The sequence below is a fragment of the Acomys minous genome, assembly GCF_964271855.1.
Source record: "Acomys minous genome assembly, chromosome: 13".
NCBI lineage: Eukaryota > Metazoa > Chordata > Mammalia > Rodentia > Muridae > Acomys > Acomys minous.
The window spans coordinates 101,994,870-102,020,242 of NC_140495.1; the positions used below are offsets into that span (position 1 = coordinate 101,994,870).

The 25,373-nt window shown below is 50.3% G+C and overlaps 1 protein-coding gene across 2 annotated transcripts; it reads left to right on the plus strand.

Moving 5' to 3' along the window:
• The first annotated feature begins 230 nt into the window (after positions 1–230).
• On the plus strand, positions 231–25,373 carry GGT5 (gamma-glutamyltransferase 5). Of its 2 annotated transcripts, none has more exons than XM_084754706.1 (12): positions 231–3,355; positions 13,123–13,253; positions 13,520–13,615; positions 14,294–14,489; positions 15,025–15,182; positions 15,635–15,781; positions 18,199–18,335; positions 18,969–19,159; positions 19,561–19,667; positions 19,827–19,945; positions 20,086–20,196; positions 24,921–25,373. In XM_084754706.1, the coding sequence occupies exons 1-12, from the start codon at positions 3,183–3,185 to the stop codon at positions 25,065–25,067; spliced, it is 1,713 nt and encodes a 570-aa protein (XP_084610832.1). In that variant the 5' UTR covers positions 231–3,182; the 3' UTR covers positions 25,068–25,373. The 2 variants fall into 2 exon arrangements, with proteins under 2 accessions (XP_084610832.1, XP_084610833.1); XM_084754707.1 differs by lacking the exon at positions 231–3,355 and adding an exon at positions 5,513–5,681.

The window sequence follows — 25,373 nt, forward strand, 5'->3', positions numbered from 1 at the left end:
CTAAGACTTACCACTGTTATTCATGAAGCTAGCCTCAACCTTTTAAATGAGGCGGGGTGAGGGGGGTAGGGGTGGGGAAAGCCCATTGTGCCTGGGGAGTTAGGGGTGAAGGGGTAAACAAACCAAGCACCTAAATTGTCCTAGGCCGGAACACTTACAATATTAGCCACTAGAGGGCGCCCCAACCTTGCCGTTAACTGGGACAAAGCAACCCCTCAACAAAGGGGGCTCTCACTGCTTAGCACTTTGGGAGGTAAAACTGAAAGAGAGATGACTAGACAAGACGCATAAACAAAGCAACTTGGCAGGGGACATACTTGAAGTCACTTTTCAAGCACAGACCCATAGTGACATCCAAGCTTGCCTTGCAAAGAGTCCCGGTTCTCAAAGAACAGCTGGTCAGCAAGCTATAGGAAACCCATAGGTCCCAGAGGAGGACACAGATTAAAATGGGTGGGCCCAGAAGAGCACCGTTAGTTACAACACTCTTCCTTGTCTTGGGGTGTCTATCGCTGTGATGAAACACTATCACCAAAGCATCTTGGGGAGGAAAGGGTTGATTTGGCTTACACACTTCCACAGCACCGGTCACCATCACAGGAAGTCAGGACAGGAACTCAAACAGGGCAGGAACCTGGAGGCAGGAGCTGATGCAGAGGCTGTGAAGGGTGCTGCTTACTAGTTGTTCCCCATGGCTTGTTCAGCCTCCTTTCTTATAGAACCCAGGGCCACCAGCCCAGGGATGGCCCCGCCCACAATGGGCTGGGCCCTCTTCCTTCAACCACCAATTAAGAAATTAAGCCCTATAGGCTTGCTCACAGCCTGGTCTTACGGAGGCATTTTCTCCATTGAGGCTCTCCCTCTGATGAGTCTAGCCTGTGGATATAAAACGAGCCAGAACATTGCTAAAAGGGCAGCCCCTCCCTCTGCGTCAAGGTCTGGAGAATTCCAAGCTGTGACCATGAAGTAAGGTGAACGCTTGGAGACACGTAGTGGGCCATTGGGGTGCCTGAGGGAAGGGGCCCAGTGGCTGGAGGAGGGTCCCTGGAGGCTGGAAATCCTGATGTTTCCAACCTGCCCACGAGAAAGCAGGACTGTCCTATAAGGTATGCTCCATGTCCAGGCCCTAGAAGTCTCTGTTTCTGGGCTTCCCTGAGGAAGTCAAGAGACTGAGCTGGGTGGGGGTGCCAGTCATTCCTCAGTCCGTATTTGTAAGGGAGAAGGCAGGCTTCCCCAGGCCACTGTGTTGAGGTGTGGTATGTCACAGTGTTCCATGCCCCCATGGGACTGGCTGGAGAGGTCCATGGACCCGGCACGCCCAGGGATGTACTTTACTCTCCCAGATGCATGAGATTTATCCCAGAGTTTCTTCAGGGACTTGGGGCCTTGAGTGACCTTTCCTTTCTGCCGTCCTTTCCCAGTTACCTCCTGGGTAAAGGCCCTCAGAGCCATCAGAACTGGCCTTCCCAGCCAAGTCCGGTATGATACCAGTCTTGAGAATTTGGAGCACTCTCTCTACACTCTGGCCTGTGCCTGACCAGGGTGTCCCAGCGAGGGAGGAGAAGGGAAGACAACCTACCCTTGGGTCGCCTTGTCCCTCACTGTTGCAGCCTTAGAACTTAGCTGCGGCCAGTGGGGTGGCCTGGCCTACACTTAGGAATGCGCTTTGGTTACTGGTTGAGCAACAGGCATGGCAGTGTGGGAGACAGCTGGGATGGGGATGGCTCCCACAGACACTACCCTCTCCCTCTAGGCAGATGTGGGAACAGGCTTCCAGGAAACAGCCTCTCTGGCCCAGGCTGCAGGCTCTGGGTGTGACACTTAAGAGGCTGGGTGGCCAGCACAGGCATTCCCTCTCTGGGCCTCATTTTTTTGGTGGTGCCAAGCAGGGGGTATGAAGATGGGAAAGGGGCACAATCAATGGAAAGAGAGAGTGAGGGATGCTGGGAAGGCACTGAGCTGGAGAGAAAGTCCAGCCCTGTGCTCTCCTGCCCTGCACGCCTATTAAGCCTGATCAAAAAGAACACATCAGTGGGTCCTCACTCCTCCAGCCTGCCTCCCACTTGAACACCCTGAGGCCCGGGAAAGACAGGACCTAAGCCAGGCCCCCAAGAGGAAGAGGCTCCCCAGCACAGCAATGGTCTTGAGCACCACTGGATCCAGGGAGACAGGCCAGCAGCCAGCAGGGTACCCAAGCAGGACAGTCTTACCCGCCAAAGGCCTAAGGTTGTGTTTCTGGGTCACCGTGTCCCAGGGTGTATGATGCAGAGGCACTGGGTACCAGGAGTTAGACATGTGGCCCATCTGCTCACCCTCTTCTCACTGAACGTTCACATGTATGAATAAGGCTGTGGCGAGCTGTGGTAAAATGGTCCGGGGTGGCTGCCTTGGTCCACTTTCAGCGCCATCTCTGTACCATGTGGGTGGCTAGATTGAGTTGCTGCTTAGGTGGAACCAGCTGGGAGTTGTGGGACTGGGGAGTCGAGCTCCAACGTGCACAAGGAGACACTACACCCGTGAGCTGTTGGGAGCCAGGAAAGTGGCGAGAAAGCGTTTCTGTGAGTCCTGTGCCTAAGTTCCCCTGGCAGGCAGCAAGCCTCACATTCCCAAGGGCACTGGGATGAGGAGCCGCTGGGGTGGTGTTGGGGCAGCAGAAAAGGCCATGGGCTCAACTGGCAGTGAAAGAGTTAACAGCAGCAGCTGGCTCTTCTCTTCAAGAAAATAAAACTCCCTGTAGATGCCTGGCCACCTTCCAGAGCCAAGCTCTAGAAGCTAAAAACTGGAAGTTCAGACCTGTGGCCAGATCTGCCTCTGTAGCAAGCAGTGGTGGGTAACAGCCTGGCCACTGTCTGTCTTGTCTGTCTATCCAAAAAGCCATCTGGCTGGCTGGCTTCCTGTTGCTCCTCTGTAACCTGCCTGCCTACCTATCTGTCAGCTGGTCTGTCATCCTTTCTATCCAATTGCTTGACTTGTGTAACTATTTCTCTTCTCTTTTCTTCTCTTCTTTTTCCCTCCTCCCCCCCCCCTCTGGACCCCATTGATCTTTTCCATCTGTCCAATCACCTGAGAGTTCACCTGTGTTGTTTCTTTTCCATTCATCTGGCAGTCAGTTTGTCCCCTCTGTCTGTCCACTGCCTTGTGTGCCCCACCTGCCACCTCTTCTCTCCCTGGACCATTGAGTCATGGCGTGGGGCCACCAGGCCACAGTCTGCCTGGTCCTGCTAGGTCTGGGTCTGGGTCTGGCCATTGTTGTGCTGGCTGTGGTGTTTTCTCCTCATCAAGCCTCTTGTGGTCCTGAGGCCTTCGCACATGCAGCCGTAGCTGCCGACGCCAAGATCTGCTCTGATATCGGACGGTGAGTGTGAGCTCAGTGGCCTTTGGCAGCTGGCTGCCTCTGGAGACCGTGTGTCTGTGGTGGTGGGGGTGTGAAGAGGATACGTGAGTGCCATCCTGCCTGTGAGGTAAGGGGCATGTGTGTTTTGGCTTCCCAGTGCCGTTCCCATAATGTGTCAGGCCCAGGGCCCTTGCATAAAACAGTGAAGGCTTATCCCTAGGGAAGACAGGCACATGGGACGGTTTTGAAAAGATAGTGCGACTCTATTGCTCAAGAAGGCCACTTGTACAATGCTGCTTGGAAAGGCACACTGAGGCCTGCTACCTTGTCCCTATTTGTCCTGACCAAGGCTGGAATTTTTTCAGAGACCTCAGCAATGGGCTTCAGGGATCCATGTTTGTCTGTCCTGCCTACCAGCCATACACAACGCTTCCCAGGGCCAGTCTCCTTCCTGGTCCAGACTACAGCTCCAAGTCTGTCAGCACACACACACACACACACACACACACACACACACACACACACACACATACACACATACACACCAGTGCCACATCTGTCAGGACCTCCCTCTCTGTGACAGGGTCTGGCCTTGGTGAGTGGTGTGACTGATGTTTGACAGGCTGGGAGGAAGAAAGAGTGACAGGAGCCACAGTGTGTGTTTCCTGACCACCTTCTAGGAAACCCAGCCCATGGGAAGCCTCTGTTGCCCACCACAGGACCAAGTTGTGACAGGAAGCCATTCCTGCTCCCCTGCACCCAACTGGGCCCCTCAGAAACCTGGGCAAGCCTTTCCTTCCTTCTAGCCCTCTGGGCCCTCCTTCCCAGAATGTCAGCCTGGTAGCCCACTATGGGGGCGCAAGTGCCTTAAACACCCGAGGCTGGGTCCTGCAGCGGGGAGAGTGGTAACCCAAAATACCACACTAGTACGCTTTCTTTGACTGTTCTTGAATTTGTTCTCCTTTCCTTCTTTCCTTCCTTAATCCATCTGTCTATCCATTTTCTCCCACCTCCTATGCTTATCGGAGCCCACAACCCTGCCGACCCGGTTTTTTCTGTCTCCTCATTCACATCCACGTTTAACTTGGTAACTGGAATAGCAGTTCAAATCACCAGGGCCCATCCTTTCTACCACACATGGTGTTGTTCCCCATGGACGCAAGAGTTAAGACCAACTGTTGCTCTGTCCTGTGAGATGCAGCGTCTGTTTAATCCTCCCAGAATGCAAAAGAATAGATGAGGGGTGTGTGTGTGTGTGTGTGTGTGTGTGTGTGTGTGTGTGTGTGTGTGTGTGTGTGTGTGTGTGTGTGTGTGTGTGTGTGTGTGTGTGTGTGTGTGTGTGTGTGTGTGTGTGTGTGTGTGTGTGTGTGTGTGTGTGTGTGTTGTGTGTGTGTGTGTGTGTGTGTGTGTGTGTTTGCTCAGACCCCACAGATAGCCAGCCAGATGCCTGTCCCGCCCCCCCTTCCTCCGGGTCCCTTTCCTCCCCCTGCCCCTGCCCCCTCCCCCACATTCCCCCTGATTCCCCTATCTCCCCCCCACTCCCCATGAACAAGGAAGGAAGATCTCTGCTCACCCCCATGAGGGTCAGGCTGTGGTTGGACTTGGAGCCAGCACTCCTTTGCACTCTAAACTTTTTCTCCCAAGCTCTCCCCTGGTGAAAAGCGGATGCGGGTCCCCCACAACCCCCCCTCCCTCCACAACCCCCACTCCTGGTGTTTTGTCAAACAATTCTCCCTGCTTCCTGTTCTTGTTTTAAGAAGCCAGGAGTGGGAGGAAGTCTCCCCGGGCCCCAGCTACTTAACGTGAGGTCAGTGACCATAGCCAAGCGAGGCCTCAGGAAAGTGCCCCTGCTGCTGTGGCCTCTAACCAAGAGCTTTCCATTTGACTTAAGATGTCTGCCCAGGGGAGGACCATTGTCACAGCCGGAAGTGTCAGTTGGCCTGGCATTCTCCCCCTGCTGTTGCTCCTGCCAACTCCTGCCAGGGTAGAAGGGCTGGGTACAGGGCGGGTGCCATTCTTTCTAAAGCCCCCCCCCAACCCCAAGCTGCCCAGCCCTAGGCATGTAATGGCTACAGCTATATTTACCGACACTGCAGAAGGAAGGGCCACCTTGGAGACCTGGGGACCAAGTTTCTGGAGGGTTGCCATCTGGAATGACAATGGGCCACAAGTCGGGTGACAGCTGAACCCCAAGGGCTGAGTATGGCCTGCTCAGGGTTGCGCTCTGGACTCAGAGGAGAGCAGTAACACAGGCCAAGCTATATAGCACCATGTGGGCTTGAGTTTCTTCCCTGCGAAGCGACATTTAGGCTGGCATCTCCCTCAAGGGATGGCTGTGAGCCAGCAGGTGAGTTCAGCGCACACGAAAGACCTGTTTATTCCCTCAGTAGCTCTGTATAGTGTCGTCTGCCTCGGTCTATCAGGACATAGGCCAACTTCTCAGGACCTGAGGGAAGGCTAGGGTGTGGCTCCTAGACCCTAACTTCCAGGGCCTTTCTTCCTCCCCGCCAGAAACTTTTTCTGCGACCTTCATGTTGTCCGTATTTCCTGGCCAGCTCACCAGGAAGTGGCTGGCTGCCTTCCCTGACCACTGGGGCTCACGAGGAAAAGCCCTTTGCATCTATGGATGGTACACATGTATGTAAACGCCTGTGTGAACACACACACACACACAGCTGAGCGAGCGTGTCTCGGCAGCGGGGGTGACAGCAGCCTGCCAGTTCCTTAAGGAGAGGCGCGTGCAAAGTGTTTCAGTCTCTTACTGATCAAAGCCGATCCCGTTTCTCAGCTGAGGAAAGCCAGGCTCCGGAAGTTGATTACTCTTGCAGCCGGCTGGAAAAAAACTATAGCCCTACTGTAGTCCTACCACAGTGGGGCAACTACAGTCCCAGGCTTCTGGCTTGGCTTGTGGTTGTGGGGTTGGGGGTAACACGTAAGTAATTCAGGAACCCCCTCCCTTCCCTGCAACATCTAATGCTCCTGTTTGCTGTGTATCAAACATGTGAGAGGTCAGTGCATGCTCAGTGGTGTGGCGCTTTGCCTACCATGCTTGAGGTTCTGGGTTCCATTTCTGTCACGGTGGTAAAGTAATATGTGAGGAACCAAGTATAGTCCTGGTGTGGCCTAGGGACACAATGGTAAGCCCCTCCCCCCTTTCGTGGGAGGAGATGCGATGCTGGATGGTTGGGTGTGATTACTGTTTACTTTCTGGTCTGTAAAATTCTCTCTCTCTCTCTCTCTCTCTCTCTCTCTCTCTCTCTCTCTCTCTCTCTCTCTCTCTCTCTCCCTCTCCCTCTCTCTCTCACACATCTTTCTGTGACGATCAGGACATTGGGAGCCATCCTGGCCGGCAGCATGGAGCACTTCCCTGCCCTCTTTCTGCTGGTCTTACTAGGTTGAACATTAGAGGTATTTTCTATCTTGTTATTTCTCTCCCTTTAAAATGCAGTGAGGAGGGCTGGAGAGATGGCTCAGAGGTTAAGAGCACTGGCTGTTCTACCAAAGGTCCTGAGTTCAATTCCCAGCATCCACATGGTAGCCCACAACCATCTATAATGAGGCTTGGCGCTCTCTTCTGGCCTCCTGGCTCACACGCAGGCAGAACACTGTGTACATAATAAATAAATAAATAGTTCCTTAAAACGCAGTGAGTCTTAAGCCACTTTGTATTCCTAGCACAAGCTCCGCCAAATAGTGATTCAATATGATTTTTACGTCATAGGCGATAAAAATTTTGACCCACTAATTTTTGTCTTGATGGTCTGCAATTTCTCTTTCTTAAAGTTGTCACATCAGTTTAGTTTTGTTTCAGCACATGGATCCAATGCAGGGCCTGGTGCACACTAGGAGCATGCTGCACCTCCCGAGCCACACTTGATTGTATTTGGTGACATGTTCATGTTGGTCCCATAAAGACCTGAGAAGCTGTGTCTTCTTTTCCCATGGCTATGTTAAAATACCCCGATGACAAAGACCGCTCATTACAGACAGTGAGGAGGTCAAGGCGACAGCAGCGGGAGGCAGCTGAGCGCATCACAGCCACAATCAAGACACAGAAAACAAGCCGTGCGTGGTGGTGCATGCCTTTGATCGGACCCACACACACTCTGGAGGCAGAAGCAGGAAGATCTCTGAGTTTGAGGCCAGCCTGGTTTATAGAGTGAGTTCTGGAAGAGAGAAAGAGAGACAGACAGACAGACTGAAGAGAACAAGGCATGCCTGTGCTCTCTCTACTTTCTCCTTTCCATACAGTTCAGGGTCCCTCGCAGGAAACCCACAATAAACCTAGTCGAAATCATCCACTCATGCCCAGGGGCCAGTCTCCCAGGTGGCTCTGGATCGCTGCCACCCGATCCTAACTGTCATAGAGCCATTCTCTCTTTTAGTGTTTTGTGTGCTTTAAATGGGCTTATTCTATCTTTACTTGCTGAGGAGGATTTACTGGCTAAGCCTTCTGCACTAGTTTGGATCTTATATGTCTTCTCGAGGTGGTGCTCAGGGTGAGCTCGCCTCTTGGTGGGTTCGGAAAATGGTGGAACTTTACGAGGCAGGCAGAGTAGGAGGCCTTGGGAGGCCTGGGACATGCCCTGGAAGAGGACCGGGAGACCCAGTCCCGTCCATTTTTCTCTTTTTTACTTCCTAGGAGGTTTTGTGCTGCCAAATACCTCTACCACATGTCACCACAGCCACAGAGCCACAGGAGCAGCTGGCCTGTGGACTACGCCTTCTGGGCTGTGAGTCCAAACAAAACTTTCTTTTTTAAAGTAGATTATCTCGGTATTTGTTATAGCAACAGAGAGCTAACATCCCCTCTGTGCTTGAGTTATTTGTGGGCGAATGTGAAACATTTCTGGGGGTTTTGGGTTTTGTTGTTGTTGTTGTTTGTTTGTTTGTTTGTTTTTGAGACAGGGTTTCTCTGTGTAGCCCTGGTTGTCTTGGCCTTTGTAGACCAGGCTGGCCTCGAACTCACAGCGATCCACTTGCCTCTGCCTCCCGAGTGCTGGGATTAAAGGCATGCACCATCACACCTGGCTTTATTATTATTATTATTATTATTATTATTATTATTATTATTATTATTAATTATTACTATTATTATTAGTAGTAATAGTATTAGTAATTACTTTGTTTTGTTTTTCTTTAGACAAGGTTTCTCTGTGTAGCATTGGCTGTCCTAGACTCACTTTGTAGACCAGGCTGGCCTCGAACTCACAGCGATCCGCCTGCCTCTGCCTCCCGAGTGCTGGGATTAAAGGCGTGCGCCACCACGCCCGGCCTTGAGGTTTCTGTTTCTTTAGTAGGTATCAAGTTTCTATGTTTTAAATATTTTACATTTATTTTTTTACTTTGTATATATGTGTGGTGTGGTATGTGTGTGTATGTGATGCATGTGAGTATGTATGTGTGTGTATGTATGTGTGTGTGGTGTATGTATGTGTGTATATGTGTGTGTGGTATATGTGGTGTATGTGTGTGGTGTGTGGTGTGTGGTATGGTGTGTGTGTGTGTGTGTGTGTGTGTGTGTGTGTGTGTGTGTGTGTGTGATGTAGGTCAGAGACCAACTCATGGTGAAGTTGGTTTTCTCCTTTCATCATGTGGATTCTGGAAACTGCATTTTAGTCATCAGGTTTGGCAGCAAACACTGAACACTGAACCATCTCACCCACCCAACTTTCTATTTCTTTGTATGAAATACAAGAAGTTAGTAAATTCTTTTCAAGAAATGTGTCCAGTTTATGCACACCGTCACATGTATTGACATACTTTTTTTGAAATGTAAAAATCTTCTTTCACTGAACATGGTGGTACACGCCTTTAATCCCAGCACTTGGGAGGCAGAGGCAGCTGGATCACTGTGAGTTCGAGGCCAGCCTGGTCTACAAAGTGAGTCTAGAACAGCCAAGGCTACACAGAGAGACCCTGTCTTGAAAAAACAAAACAAAACAAAAATCTTTTTTTTAGTCATGGTGCCATACACCTTCAATCCCAGTACCTGGGAAGACTCTGAGTTCGAAACCAGCATTGTCCACATAGTAAGACCCTGTTAGCATCTTTCGAATGTTTACAGGGTCTTTAGTGAATCTCTGTTCCTGACTCATCTTGATGGCCCTTATGAAGAAACAGTGTTTGGCTCTGCTGATTTCCTTTTTTAGCTTGGGTGGCTAAGCCCAGGCCCTTGAGCAAGGCAGGCGCCGGATCTCTGTGCCACACCCTGGGCTGGGATGGTATTGCCTGGGTATTTGTTTCCCCTTTTACTACTTTCTGATTCTGTGTTGATTCTTTTTTTTTCCAGACAGGGTTTCTCTGTGTAGCTCTGGCTGTCCTGGACTCCCTTGGCAGACCAGGCTGGCCTCAAACTCACAGAGATCCACCTGCCTCTGCCTCCCAAGTGCTGGGATTAAAGGCGTGCACCACTCCCGGTTCTGTGTTGATTCTTTTCTCCCATCTCCTTGGGCTTATAGTTGCTGTTTCTGCCTAGGAATGTAGCTCAGTGTATAGCATGTGCAAAGGCCCTAAGCCTTTCCAAGCATCAAAAACAACAACAAAAACTGATTTTTGTTGTTGTTTTTGGTTTTTTCTGAGACAGAGTTTCTCTGTGAAACAGCCCTGGCTGTCCTGGATTCGCATTGTAGACCAGCCGGCCTGGAACTCACAGAGATCCACCTGCCTCTGCCTCCCAAGTGCTGGGATTAAAGGTGTGCGCTACCACACCCAGCTAAAAACTGATTAAAAAAAATATTCATGTTGAATTTGTGTTGAGATTCAGTTTAAGAAACAAATGATAAACCGGGTGGTGGTGGCACATGCCTTTAATCCCAGCACTCGGGAGGCAGAGGCAGGCGGATCTCTGTAAATTCAAGGCCAGCCTGGTCTACAAAGCGAGTCCAGGACAGCCAAGGCTACACAGAGAAACCTTGTCTTGAAAAACCAAAAACCAAACCAAACCAAACCAAACAAAAACAAAAACAAAATACAAAAAAAGAAAGAAATGACAATAAGTTACAATTTGTTTCTGACTAAGTGATCCTCATTCAGGGCACTGACCCAGGACCGAGTAGCAGTGTCTGCTGATGGTCTCTTGCTGGCAGTCTTCCGAAGTGATGGCGGAGTGCCATGTGACCCAGGAAAGGGACAAGACAAAACCAGATTCCCAAACTTACAATTGCCTCACTATCCATTGGCGATGCGCTTTAGCCGTCCTCTCCTCTCCCTGCCCCTGAATCTTGAGTGTTACTGCTGACTCACGGATGCTTGCTTTGCTCTATTATGTTTGTGTGTTTTGGCTTTTGCTTTAAAGACATATTCTATGTGTGTGAAAGTTTACAGGCACGTAAGTATGTGTACCTCGTGCCAGATAGGTCAGAAGAAGACACCACGTCCCGTTGAACTGGAGTTATGGATGGTGATGAGCAGCCATGTGTGTGATGGTAACTGAACCGTGGTCCTCTGCAAGAACAGCCAGTGCTCTTAACCACTAAGCCATCTCTCCAGCCCCTTCTTTCTTTTTTTCAATGCTCAAATTTGGTCAGAAACATGCGCTCTCTCTCTCTCTCTCTCTCTCTCTCTCATATACATATATATTTATTTTATTTTTATGTGTATGAGTATTTTGCTGCATGTATGCATGTGTACCACATGCGTGCCTGGCGTCTTCAGAGGGCAAACAGAGACATTGGATTTCCTGAAACTGAAGCCACAAATGTCTGTGTGCTACCATATGGGTACTGACACTCAAACCTTGGTCTCTGCAAGAACAATTAATGTTCTTTTTTTTTTTTAAGATGTATTTATTTACTATTCATGCAGTATTCTGCCTGCAAGCCAGAAGAGAGTGCCAGATCTCATTATGGATGGTTGTGAGCCACCATGCGGTTGCTGAGAATTGAACTCGGGACCTTTGGAAGAGCAGACAGTGCTTTTAACCGCTGAGCCATCTCTCCAGCCCATAATTAATGTTCTCAACTGCAGGGCCATCTCTCTAGCCCGTGGCTAAGTTCTTTTACACATATTGTGTTGGTCACAATTCCATTACCATAACAAACACCTCAGAAGAAGGAAATTTTTTGGCCTGCTCTTTGGGAGATTTTGCTCATGATCTGTTGGCCTCATTGCTTTGGAGCAGCACATGGCAAAGCTGCTTACCTCATGTCTGAGATAAAAAAAATAGAGAGCTTGGCCAGGCGGTGGTGGCGCCTGCCTTTAATCCCAGCACTTGGGCGGCAGAGGCAGGCGGATCTCTGTGAGTTTAAGACCAGGTTGGTCGACAAAGTGAGTTCTGGACAGCTAGGGCTACACAGAGAAATCCTGTCTAAAAACAAAACAAAACAAAACAAAACAAGGCAAAAGTGGAGAGCTTGGGTGAGGGGCATTAAGGCTGTCTTCAATCCCCAAAAGACATCCCAGGGGGCTACATATCTTGTGCTGGTTTGAATAGGACTGGTACCCATAGGCGCATATATTTGAATGCTTAGTCACCAGTTAGTGCAACTGTTTGGGAAGGAGTAGGAGGTGTGGCCTTCTTGGAGGAGGTGTGTCAATAAGGGTGGGCCTTGAGGTTTCAATAGGCCACACCACGTCTGTGCATCAACCCCCCTATCCCACCCCGACCCCCACCCCTGTCTGTCTTTCTCCCTCTGCCTGCTGCCTGTGGATCAAGATGTAAAGCTCTCACCTACTGTTTTCAGCATTATGCCTGTTCTCTGCCATGATGATCATGGACTGACTAACCCTCTGAAACTGTAAGCAAGCCCCCAATTAGATGCCCTTTTCTAAATAAGAGTTGCCTTGGCCATGGTGTCTCCTCACATCAATTAAACAGTAATTAAGACACACCTTAAATATTCCACCACCAAAAATAATTTTCCATCATCATCCAAAGTGCCAAGTTGGGGACTAATCCTTTCACAGACGGGGAGTCTTCTTGACATGCTCACCAGGCTTGGAGAACATTCCAGTCTCCTAGCCCCGATGTCTCAGGATCAATCTGCATGTTCCTTTAACGAGATATGAAGTCAAGACCTAACCAAGGATGTTATGCGTGCATGTCTGTATGTATATGTATTTTCAGTTATTTTGTGCCCCTGTTTGGCCTGGAACACACTATATATATAGACCAGACCCTCCAGTCTTTTGCCCCCTGAGTAATCCTGGAAATCAAATGGTAATCCTAGAGGTGCTGTGGAGGGCCTCTGAGTGTTAAGGAAGAGGCGGTCTTTGGTGAGCTGTGCGGGTTGTACTTCCTGGCATAGTAGCCACTGTTACATTGTCCAGCCTCGCCAACACTCTGGAGTGGGAAGACCTGCCCCTTGGACAGGTGAGGTGGCATCTGAAGCCCAAGAGCATTGCCATAGGCTTGAGGGTAAAGAAAAAGATGTAGGGGGTCATCAGTCCAAGTCCTGGACCCTAGTGACTGGGTCCTGTGGTCACCCACCAAAAGCCAGCTTAGACAGTCTCAGCTTCTGCCTGCTGCAACGAGCCAGTGTTGCCTGGAGCTCCAGGGGATGAAGGAAACAGAATCTTCTATAAACTGAGAACCAGCTTATCTATGTCACAGGGATGCGTAAATGCCACCAGACTTTGCAGTCTAGTGATTGGGTGTGATGCTAGGCCAATGAATAGCTGGATTGGAGAAGGGCAGCTCAGTGTCTTTTCTCACCCACCTTGGGGTTTGGTGCCAGAAGATTGACCAGCGATGTGTCACTATTTCCCAGTCGATGCCAGTCAGATGAGTACAGGAAGAGATATGGGGTAGGGAGGCCAGATCGCTGATTCTGTGTCGTGTCCCCTAGAGCCATTCTCCAGCAGCGAGGTTCACCTGTGGATGCCGCCATCGCAGCCCTGATCTGCACTGGTGTTGTTAACCCTCAGAGCATGGGCCTGGGAGGAGGGGTCATCTTCACCATCTACAATGCGTCAACAGGTGGGCCCTCATGTGATGCCCCCTGGGGAGATAGAGTCATCAGTCATGGGGTTCTCTCTCTCTCTCTCTCTCTCATTTCTCATGGGGCACTCATTGCTTGGGCCCCTTTGCATGCTTCTTCCTCGGTCCTCTGGGGACCCTCTGCGCTGCCTTTGCCTCTGTTGCGTAGAGCCCTGGAGGTTGGCAGTGTTCCAAGGGTTAGCACAGAGATGGGAACCAAGACTTTGACCAGCTTGGGGCCATTGCTCACGCCGTCTCATCTCCAGGGGAGGTGGAAGTCATCAATGCTCGGGAGACAGTGCCAGCCAGCCATGTCCAGGACCTGCTAGACCAGTGTAAAAACGCCTTGCCACTGGGCACAGGTAAGGCCTGTGGGAAGGGTTGGGAAGGGTTCTTTAGACAATCTAATCCCCTAACCCTCTCTGTTATGGGTCTGTTTAGAGTACCCCCAAATGGTCAGTGTGACTCATGCTGTGACAACCTGGGCATGGAGAGACTGTTGATTCCCCTGTGTGGACCCCCTGACCTGATGGGGTGGGTTGGGGGGATTTTTTTTTTTTTTGAGTAGCCTTGGCTGTCCTGGACTTGCTTTGTATTTGTAGACCAGGCTGGCTTAGAACTCACAGCAATCCGCCTGACTCTGCCTCTGAAGTGCTGGGATTAAAGTTGTGCGTCACCATGCTTGACTAGAAGGCTTCTTTTCCAGGGAGATTCTGAGTTGGGAGAGGGAAGGGAGGGGTGTTCCATGGGGAAGACCAGTCTTGGGGAGCTCCAGCATCCTAGGATCTTTGAGGGCCAGTTATCTTAGGGCAGAGTAGGCTCTGGGGGACGGGGCGGGGTATCCTAGGTCTGGCTCCATCTACTGCAAGGATCCAGTGGCTGGTGGTGGTCTTTCTATGTGGATTTTATATGGAAGGCTGTAGGGCGCCACAAAAGGTCTGTGCAGGGAGCAGTATGGTCAAGCACGAGCTCCAGAAACTGGGAGACAGAGTTGGGGTGAGAGAGTTGTGCTGGGCTGAGGGAAGATGCCTATCATGCAGGGGCCCAGTGGATCGGGGTTCCCGGGGAGCTCCGTGGCTACGCTGAGGCCCACCGCCGACATGGCCGCCTGCCTTGGGCTCAGCTCTTCAGGCCCACCGTCGCACTGCTCCGAGAGGGTTTCCGTGTGCCCTCTGTCCTCAGCCAGTTCCTCAACAACAGCTTCCTGAAGCCCTTCCTGTTTTCATCATCCCTGAGGTGAGCACTGCCGGGTAGCCCTCAAATCCCTCTCCACCTGTTGTGTGTGACTGAGCTCAGCCATGGTCCGGCCACATGCCCCAGTCCTTCCTCAGCTGGGAGGCTGATCCTAAGGCACCAAAAAGCCTTTAGGGCCAGGATAGCCAATGCTTATCTGTCTCCAGTCAGAACCTAACTTAGGCTAAGGATAGCTTGCCCCTCCAGCTCTGGCTCCCTTCAACTTCTCTTTGGGGGTGGCAGACGGTCTTTGGCTGACCCCTTTCTTATTCTGATACCTCAGTGATAAGTGGTCCCAGTAGGTGAAGGAAGTGACCCTGGGTGACACAGCCACACTAGAAAGGTTCCAGGGCCAGGAGTGAGGGTGGTGGCGCCAGCCCCACTTCCTTCTAGAAACCAGCTTCTCAGTGCTCCAGGGCTGGGGCCATGGCTGTTTCCCCCAAGAAGAATCCTGAAGATCTCTCTAGAGTTCTACAGCAATGTGAGCGTCGTCGCTGGAATCTGGCATCGGCCTGAGGTTGCCTCCTACCCGCCTTAGACAGCTCTTCTTCAATGGGACAGAAGCCTTGAGACCCCAGGACCCATTCCCGTGGCCGGCACTGGCCAACACCCTGGAGACCGTGGCCACGGAGGGTGCGGAGGCCTTATACACGGGGAGGCTGGGCCACCTGCTGGTGGAGGACATTGCCAAGGAAGGTTAGCTGAACTGACACTCCAACATCCAGCCCCGGCTAGAGAAAGAGCCACATTCTGGGCACTGGGAGTAGAGTCATGCTCCTTCAGTACCACCGGGAGCTCCAGGGATTTGAGGGGAGGTCAGGTACCCCTCTAGTCCAGCCTAGCCATTGCTAGCCTTAGTGGTCTCAGTGGTCAAGTACCTCGAGTGGCAGGGCCTTTGCAAATCTACCCATGAAGAGGCAATGGGAGGCCTGGGTGGCCAAGCTGGCCACCTTTCTCCTCCTATCCCACTTGCCTTCCTCTGCTCTCGGTCCACCCACCCTATACAGCCGCCCATATACTCAGCATCCCCCCTCTGGGCTACACTACTAGCCGTAAAGAGGAACTTCTTTGTGTGTCCTGAGTAGCAAGTCTTCCTTGTCCTTTGACAATCCCCATCTGCACCTGGGGCTCTCACTGTCTTTCTCCAGGAAGCCAGCTGACCATTGAGGACTTGGCTGCCTTCCAGCCTGAGGTGACGGAGGCCCTGGAGATGCCCTTAGGAAACTACACGCTGTACTCACCACCTCCGCCTGCAGGGGGTGCTATTCTTAGCTTCATCCTCAACGTGCTGAAAGGTAAGACCCTCAGAGGCCTCCTCTCTCCTTTTCAGCTCTGCCCTGCCAGGAACCTGAGCTCTCACTCATCCCTGACTCTGGGGAACACATTAGCTTTCTGTCATATAGCTATAATGCCTGACACAGGTACTTATCAAGAACAGTTTAGCTCAGTTTAGCTCAGCAGTACTTAAGGCCTGCTTTTATTTTATTTATTTGTTTATTTATTAACATTTTTATTCTTTTTAAAGATGTATTTCTTTATTATCATGTAGACTTGCTTGCATGTATATGGCCAGAAGAGGGCGCCATATCACATTACAGATGGTTATGAGCCATTACGTGGTTGCTGGGAATTGAACTCAGGACCTTTGGAAGAGCAGGTGGCGCTCTTAACCACTGAGCCATCTCTCCAGCCCCCCCTGACTCCTTTTATAAGAACTACCAGAGTCACAGGTGAAGCACACTCCAATAACATACTCCCAGTGATCTATAGACTTCCTATTAATTAAGACTTACCTTTTTGTTTAGTTTGGTTTGGTTTGGCTTTTTGAGACAGAGGTTCTCTGTGTAGCCTTGGCCTTGTAGACCAGCTGGCCTACGGAGATCCGCCTGCCCCTGCCTCCCAGATGCTGGGATTAAGGGCATGCACCACCACACCTGGCCTAAGACTTAGCTCTTAAAGGTTCAGCTACCTCCCAATGCTGACACTATAGGGACACTCAAGACAGAGTCTAATCATAGCATAGAGCCACTGTCTTTTCTACGCACTAGGTTAACAGATGTATGCCATCCAAGACTGTCCAGGGCAGTGGTCAGGACGCTATGTTCCAGATTGGTCTCTGCCTCAGGAACTGGCCCATATTGTGCAGACAGAAGTGACATTCTTTTCTTTAGTCTGTGACCCAGTCTCAGGGCACAGGAGCTGAAGGCTCTGCAAGTAGCGAGCTGCCTGTCAGGGATGTACACAGCACAGGGAACCAGCCTGCAGGGACTGCCTGAGGCCTCACAGCTCTGGAAGCTACAAGTCACACAGCAGGTCGTACACAGGCACCATTGGCTGCCTCACACTAGGCTCTCCCTCTCAGAACAGACAGCACAAAGCCTTATACACCCCACATGCTTCTCTTACACTTGTGAAGAGTTTAATTATAAATTTGGGACCGTAGGACACTCACAACAACCTTTCCACAGACAGGAAGCACTGTGGCTTCTCTTTGGTGTATGTAAAATCACCCCACTATCGCCACTGTTGGTCAGCTTCCGGTAGCTATAGCAAATACCTGCGATAAAAACCCGCATATAAAGAGAAACGGTTTATTTTGTGCCACGGAGTCCATGTTTGCTTGGCTCCACTGCTTTTGGGCCTGTGGTGAGGAGGTGTACCGTGACAGGGGTGTATGATAGAGCAATAACCTCAAGGCTGACCTAAACCATCCTGTTGGTCCCACCTCTTACAGCTTCCATCACTTCCCAGTGGTGTCAAGCTCAGAACCAAGCCTACAAGTGTGCCCAGGGGCCATATGTCACCTCGACATAAGCACTTTAGTACGGTGACAGTTGATCTCATCATAGAGATGTTCAGTAGGGTCTGAGAGCTCGGTGGTAGAATTCATGTCTAACATGTGCCGTGTGTGGGTACCGAGCTCAGTGCTGTGATGAAGGAACAGGCAGCACACACAGTATGGGTCCATTAGACTACGGAATGGTTTACATCCTTGGCACAATGGAGCACTGTGGTGGCACAAGATTTCATCAGGCTACGCAGAATGAACTGTTTCTTCTGGAACTTTCCATTTAATATTTTCAAACTATGATTGGCGGCAGGTGACTGAAATTGTGGAAAGTCAGACCATAGAAAAGAGGCGGACATCCCTTCTCCTCAGTGTATCTGATTTATAAAGACGCATGCGGCCCTGTGTGGTGGTGCATCCCTTTAATCCTAGTACCCAGGAGGCAGAAGTAGTCAGAACTCTGAGTATAGATTGAGGCTGGTCAACAGAGTGAGTTTCAGGATAGCCAGGGCTACACAGAGACACCCTGTCTTGAGACAAAAGAAGACACGTGATCACATTTAGGGCTACCTACATAATCTACACAATGCAGGGTAAGTGCCTCCTCTCAAAATCCTTAACATAAGGCCAGGTGTGGTGGCGCACGCCTTTAATCCCAGCACTCAGGAGGTAGAGACAGGAGTGCTGTGAGTTCGAGGTCAGCCTGGTCTGCAAAGCAAGTCCAGGACAGCCAAGACTAACCAGAGAAACCCTGTCTCAAAACACCAAAAAAAAAAAAAAGCCTTAACATATTTTGTCATAAAATGTGTAATTTTAATTCTCATGCTATATAAATCAATATTTATAGATTCTGGGGACCTTTGGGGAATCCTACATTCACTACACTACACAACGTAACCCCCCTGCACCCCGATACCTCCCCAGGGTTCAACTTCTCTGCAGAGATGGTGGCCCAGCCTGAAGGAAAGGTGAATATGTATCATCGCCTTGTGGAAACACTCAAGTTCGCAGGAGGGCACAGATGGCGGCAGTGGGACCCTCACAAGCACCCAGGGATACAAGTAAGACTCCTCAGAACTGGTCCTCACTTCTTCCTTTGAAAATAGCAAGATGGGAGGGAGGGTCAGGACTGGCTCAAGGAAGGTGGAAGAATTTCTTTGTAGTTTTTTTTCTTTTTTTTTTTTTTAATGAGACAGCGTCTCTCTGTATTAGCCTTGGCTGTCCTGGACTCACTTTGTAGACCAGGCTGGCTGGGAACTCACAGCGATCCACCTGCCTCTGCCTCCTGAGTGCTGGGATTAAAGGCGTGAGCCACCATGCCCAGCTTGTGATGGCTTTTGTTTGTTTTGGTTTGGTTTTTCAAGACAGGGTTTCTCTGTGTAGCCTTGGCTGTCCTGGACTCACACTGTAGACCAGGCTGGCCGCGAACTCACAGCCATCCACCTGCCTCTGCCTCCCGAGTGTTGGGATTAAAGGCGTGCACCACCATGCCAGGCAAGGATATCCTGACAGGGGTCCCCAGGGCTGGAAGGAACTCAGGTGGTAGATACAACAGGGAGGGGCAAGACTTCACATGGGCTCAAAGAAGGCCCTTCTAGATTGGAGAAAGTGGAGAATGAGTTCATCCTGTCCTCTGCTCTGAGGACCACTCCCCAGCCCTGGCTCCTCACTAACTTGCTGACTGCTTGCTCCAGAACAGCTCCCAGGAGCTTCTTGGGGAGGCTCTAGCCCAGCACATCCGCTGGCAGATCGATGACCGCGGTGACCATCAGCTCAGCCACTACAACCTGTCTGGAGTCACGGGCAACAGGATGGGCACCTCTCATGTGTCTGTGCTGGGAGAAGATGGCAGTGCTGTGGCAGCCACCAGCACCATCAACACACCGTGTGTGGGACCTGGGGGTGGGGGCGAAAGGGCAGGGGCAGACACAGCTCACAGCTCAGGGGTGGGTGGGCAGGCCCCTCTCCTTTGCTCCGTTGGTCTGCTGTCTCCACCTGTCCTTGCTAGTTTCTAGGCAGGCAGATTCTTGCTTTTGCTTTTCCCTCTATTTATCTGGCACCAGGGACATTTCTTGCTGAGAAAAGCTATTGCTAGGTGGCCGTGAGCCAGGTCTGGAATGGCATGGGCCTTACGTTAAAAAAAAAAAAAAAAGTATCCTGATAGAGGCCAAAGTGGATCTTTGGGGGTGGAGCATGGGTGGTGTTAGGCTCTGGTGTGCTGGAAGGCAGCCTCACGCTGTTGGGAGCCAAGGCCCCAAGGTCAGGCTCCACCTTACCCCTGTGCAGCTTTGGAGCGATGGTGTACTCACCCCGGACAGGCATCCTCCTTAACAATGAGCTACTGGACTTATGTTGGAGGCATGTACCAGGTTCCACAGTCACTCCTCCCCCTGGTGAGAGCAAGGGAGGCCTCCTGCTCAGCACCCCTAAAAGAGAGGAAGGAGGGTGGGTGGGTGGCTAACCCCTCGGTGGGTCACCCCCTTCCCCATCATTTGAGCGCTGTTTACTGGGTGATACTCCTGGAAGGTGTGAGTGATGCTTGTTGGCCCCAGTTCCAGGTGAGCGGCCACCATCTTCCATGGTACCTTCCATCTTGGTCAACAAAGCCCAGGGATCAAAGCTGGTGATTGGTGGGGCTGGTGGGGAGCTTATTATCTCTGCTGTGGCTCAGGTGAGTCTGAAGGTTCTTGGTTAGAGTGTTTCTCCTTGGCGGGGGGAGCTCCCTGGGGTGGGGGGTGGGGCACGGGGGATGGAGTGTTGTGGTGGGGCAGCCATTGCCACCTCCTTCCCCTGCCCTCTTATTTCTTCCAGACCATCATGAATAAGCTGTGGCTTGGCTTTGACCTGACAGAAGCTATTGCAGCCCCCATCCTACATGTCAACAGCAAAGGCCAAGTGGAGTATGAGCCTAAGTTCAGCCAGGTAAGGCTGAGGTTCCCACCCACCTGCCTTGTGATACCCATGGCGCTCGAGGGGCCCCGGGAAAGAACTCAGTAACTGTGTGCGGCCAGGCAGGAGCGTGTCACCTGCAGGGGCCACGAGGAGAAGCTCAGTGGGAGAGACAATAGGTTTGTCTCGAGGCATCCATCGGAGAGCAGGCTGTTGCCCGAGCTTCTCCCAGGATGAGGACTTCAGTCTTGTCAGTCTCTGACTGTGGCCATATAGATGCTCCTCCCTGGGGGTCGCACTGTTGTTACTTGCAAACATGTGATTCCCCACTGAAGGGCCCTGGGCTTGAATTCTCTGACTGGCTACCTACCACCTTCCTCCTCAGACAGACACTTAGCTTCCTAGGAGTTTTCTGAAGCTAATTGAGTGCACTGTGTTGGAACACAGGGAAAGAAGAGTAGCTTTGGGGCTGGAGAGATGGCTCAGTGGTTAAGGGCATTTGCTCAATGGCTCTCAGACCCCCACATGGCAGCTCACAGCCACTGTATAAAAGTTATGAGAGATCCAACACCCTCTTCTGACCTCTATAGGTTCCTCCTATATGCGTGTGGTGCACAAATATGCGCTCAGGTGTACAACACATACACATACAAGTGTGCATGCACATACAAATAGATGAATGTTTTGAAAAATAAGTTAAATTAAAAGACTAGTAGCTTTTTGAGGCTATAACTTTGTGTTTAGGACCATTTGAACTATCTATGGTTCAAGGGTCTCAAAGTACTGTTTTGGTTCCCAAGGACACCTTCTGGGAATGTCCCTTAGAATTCTAAAAACCATTAAAGCAGGAGGCCTTTAGTAAAAAGGGGGCATTAACAGACAGTCTTCACCTCATGCTAGTTTGGCTCCTGAAATTTTCAGCTTCCCAGTGGTATAAAAGCCATATGTGCAGGGCTGGGGATGTAGCCTAGTGAAAGAGTATGCACAAATTCCCAGCACTACAAAATGAAAAGATGAAAAAAGAAAAGAAAGTTATACCCATCCAGTGGGAAACATTTAACGTTCACTCGACATTAATGATGATTACTCATATAGCTATTCTGTGTTCGAACTTCAGGACAATGCTCAGTAAATTACATGTGAGGTGCTCAACACGTTGGGATAAAATGATCTTTGGCTTAGACCACACTTACAGTAGGCTAAGGTAGTGCTCTACACATTTAAGGCAGGCTACAACATTTGATAGGTTAGAAGTACTTATATTTTAAAAACAGATTTATTTGTTTCATGCGTATGAGTGTATTGCCTGCATGTCTGTGTGCTCTTGGATGTCAGAAGAGGACACTGGTTTCCCTGCCACTGGAATCATGGTGGCGAGCCACCATGTAGGTGCTGAGAACCGAACCTGGGTCCTCTGCCAAAGCAACCAGCACTCTTGAGTGCTGAGCCATGTCTTCAAGTTAGATATAGTAAATATACAAATGCATTTTGCCTTTAAATATCTTCCAGTTCTGGTGCATTTGAACAACATCTGTAGAGTCGAGAACCTTGCTGTTCACACCTGAGGCTCAGTGCTCAGCCCCTTGGCCTCAGATTCTTGGCATTTTAGCATCTGTGCAGGCTTCTTCCGGGGATCTCAGGTGCTCTGTCCGAATACCAAGGGACTAATGTTTAGAGGATGCAAGAGCCAAGGCATGTTCTTTTAAGCCCTTACTTCTTGGCCCTTGCCTCTGAACTGAAGATTCTTTCTCAGCGACTATTGGTTCTCAAGACTTGGCACCCTGAGACTCTTTGATTCTGAAAATTTAGAAGATGACACACAGTCCGGGAACTGAGGTTAATGGAACCCAGTGCCCCTCTAAGGCCAAGATCCCTGGCTCCCTTGGGGTGTTAGAATGCCGGTTGTGCAGATCCAGGCCTTTCTGTGGAGAACATCGTCAACTCTGGCTTGGAGACCTCAAATCTCCAAGGACCTTCATAACACCACCAAGGCGAGGGAGGTCTTGGGGTTTGGCCACTAAATTCCAAGAAGCTGAGCCTCTGAGGATTTAAACGTTCGCTTTGGCTTCCGCACTGAGTGCCTCAGCCTTTAAAGCTAAGGCCACTGCGCAATTTGTACAGTAAATACAGAAAAAACTGGAAAGCCCTAAGGGCATGCCTCCAAGTGTCATCTTGCCAGTGGCTCAAGTCACATAATGTCACCTGAGGGAGATAGGAGGTGGCTAATTATAAAGACTGTAGAGACATGGAGATACCTGGATGTCTGTGGAATAGCTGATCATAGCGGACAAAATTCTTGGCTCATTAATTTGAAATAGCATAAGGAAGTGTGAGGCTGAATAAGTGCAGTTCTTAGGACTTTTGCCCGCCCCCCTTTAATTGGTAAAAGGCAGTAGTGGGGGGTTCATATCCCCAAAACATAAAGTCTTTAACATTTTAGAAACCAGAATTTGCCAGGTGTGACAGACAGCACATGCCTTTAACTCCAGCACTTGGGAAGCAGCGGCAGATGGATCTCCATGAGTTCGAAGCCAGCCTGATCTACAGAATGAGTCCAGGATGGTCAGAGCTTGTTATGCAGAGAAACCCTGTCTCAAAATAAACAGACAAACAAACAAAAACCCAAATCAACCAAACAAACAGATGGTGGCTCACACCTTTAATCCCAGCACTCAGAGGCAGAACAGGCGGATCTCTGTGAGTTCGAGGCCAGCCTGGTCTACAAAGTGAGTCCAGGACAGCCAAGGCTACACAGAGAAACCTTTTCTTGAAAAACAAAACAAAAACAGAAAGGAAAAAAAAAAAAAGAAAGTAAGAAAGCAATCAAGCAGAACTTCAGGGTTAAGGCCTACTTTAATTTCTACCTTGAAGTTCACAGATTTAGTGTCTTATGCCTGAGCAGTTATGGTCCTACAACCCCAGGTGTCTCCCAATAGGTCCCCCGGGGGTCTAGTTTTCTTGGATACACACAAGTTTATTTGCTTTTGAGACAGAATTTGGCACAGGCTAGCCTCAGACTTGCTATGTAGCCTAGGTTGATCTCAAATTTATAACCTCCATGCCTCTGCCCACCTGAGTGCTGGATTGCAGGAATGTACCACCATACCTGGCTTTATATATATATATGGTTATACATTCAAATGCACACATACAAACATACACTTATACATGCACACGCACACATATAATGGAATCTCCATGAATTTACAAGTTATCCTTGTAACAAGTTACAAGCAAAGGCCATGTTCCTCTTTCTGTATGGTTCCAGTTTTAGTGTATACGCTGCTGAAATTAGTGCATAGTATAAGGATATTCTGGACAAATGGGATCAGGAGCTTTGGGGGCCTCCTAGACACCCCCTTATAAGCCCTAAAAGTATAGGTCCCCAGGAGTTTGACTGCTTCATAGCTGGGTGTCTTAGGTCTGAGTTCTTGTCTGTGTTGTTATTATCTTATATGTTTTGGTAGTCCTTGAGTTGGTGGGCCTGGGTACCTAGCATCTAGTACTTCATCCTCCTCAGTGTGGTACCTAGCATCTAGTACTTCATCCTCCTCAGTGTGGTACCTAGCATCTAGTACTTCATCCTCCTCAGTGTGGTACCTAGCATCTAGTACTTCATCCTCCTCAGTGTGGTACCTAGCATCTAGTACTTCATCCTCCTCAGTGTGGTACCTAGCATCTAGTACTTCATCCTCCTCAGTGTGGTACCTAGCATCTAGTACTTCATCCTCCTCAATGTTTCAGGGCATCCTTGGATTCCTAGCAGGTGCTATTTTCAAGAGATTCAAAATTGGGCCCCTTAGGTCAAGTCTTCCAAAGCTACTTTCTCAACGGAAGCTCCTAGATCATCTCAGATTTGTCCTTGGAGCCATAGCTAATCGGACCCCAGAACTTGGTTCTTGGGGGTAGGGGAGGTTTGTTTGGGTTGCTTCATCCTTGCATAGTCCCCATAGTCTATGTGGCCCTCTTACATCTCTCTGATATTTTCTTTTTTAAAAAATATATTTTATTGATTTATTCATATTACATCTCAACTGTTATCCCATCCCTTGTATCCTCCCATTCCTCCCTCCCTCCCATTTTCCCCTTACTCCCCTCCCCTATGGCTGTGACTGAGGGGGACCTCCTCCCCCTGTATACGCTCATAGGGTGTCAAGTCTCTTCTTGGTAGCCTGCTCTCCTTCCTCTGAGTGCCACCCGGCCTCCCCATCCAGGGGACGTGGTCAAATATGGGGCACCAGAGTTCGTGTGAAAGTCTGACCCCACTCTCTACTCAACTGTGGAGAATGTCCTGTCCATTGGCTAGATCTGGGTAGGGGTTTGAAGTTTACTGCAGGTATTGTCTTTGGCTGGCGCCATAGTTTGAGCAGGACCCCTGGGCCCAGATCTGCCCACCATAATGTTCTTCTTATAGATTTCTAGGACCCTCTGGATCCTTCTATTTCCCCATTCTCCCATGCTTCTCTCACCTGGAGTCCCAATAGCCCTCTGATATTTTCAAGTTATAAAGTCCATGCTCTAGGACCAATGCCTGCCCACAGTCTTTCCCTAGCCAGGGTCCTTAGACCCTGTCCTTCCCCTGCCCCTCCCCCCTCCCCTCCCTCCTCTCCCTCCCCTCCCCCCTCCCCCACCCCCCACCTCCACCTCCCAGTCCCATCTCTTTAGGTTTGTTTTCCCATCTCTTATCCAGTCCCTGCCTTGTGTACGGGGGTGACATGAGCTGCTCTCTCCATGAGTGTTCCTTCTCTCTCCTTCAGGAGGTGCAGAAGGGGCTCCGGGACCGAGGCCAGAGCCAGAGCAAGCGGTTGTTCTTCCTGAATGTGGTCCAGGCTGTGTTTCAGGATGGGCCCTGTGTCTATGCAGCATCTGACCGGAGGAAGGACGGAAAGGCTTCGGGATACTAAGACAGCTTTGCCCAGAGCTAGGATCTGGCCCTCTATGAGTCCTGTGTCCCACGTGAAGATGCTGTTGGTCTAAGTACTCTAGGACCTGAATCCCTTGCTGCGAGGTCAACCTGGGACTGAAATGGACAGGGGTCAGCATGGCAGGTGAAAGACTGAAGAGGGGAGGATTGACTTGTCCCTGGTCCAATCCCAACACATCCTGCCGCCCTGCTGTGGCTCTTCTAGCCTTCCTTTGGCCTCATGTGTCACCCTCTAAATGGTGTACCTGCCAGTCCAAGATTAAAGAGGAGCCACAGTGTGGACTGA

Bases quoted from the DNA above. Each gene is read 5' to 3' on its own strand.
- GGT5 (XM_084754706.1), top strand. From the start codon at position 3,183: ATGGCGTGGGGCCACCAGGCCACAGTCTGCCTGGTCCTGCTAGGTCTG. The intron at 18,336-18,968 runs GTAAGACTCCTC...TGCTTGCTCCAG, and splicing joins ACAAGCACCCAGGGATACAA to AACAGCTCCCAGGAGCTTCT. The intron at 19,668-19,826 runs GTGAGAGCAAGG...TGTTGGCCCCAG, and splicing joins CACAGTCACTCCTCCCCCTG to TTCCAGGTGAGCGGCCACCA.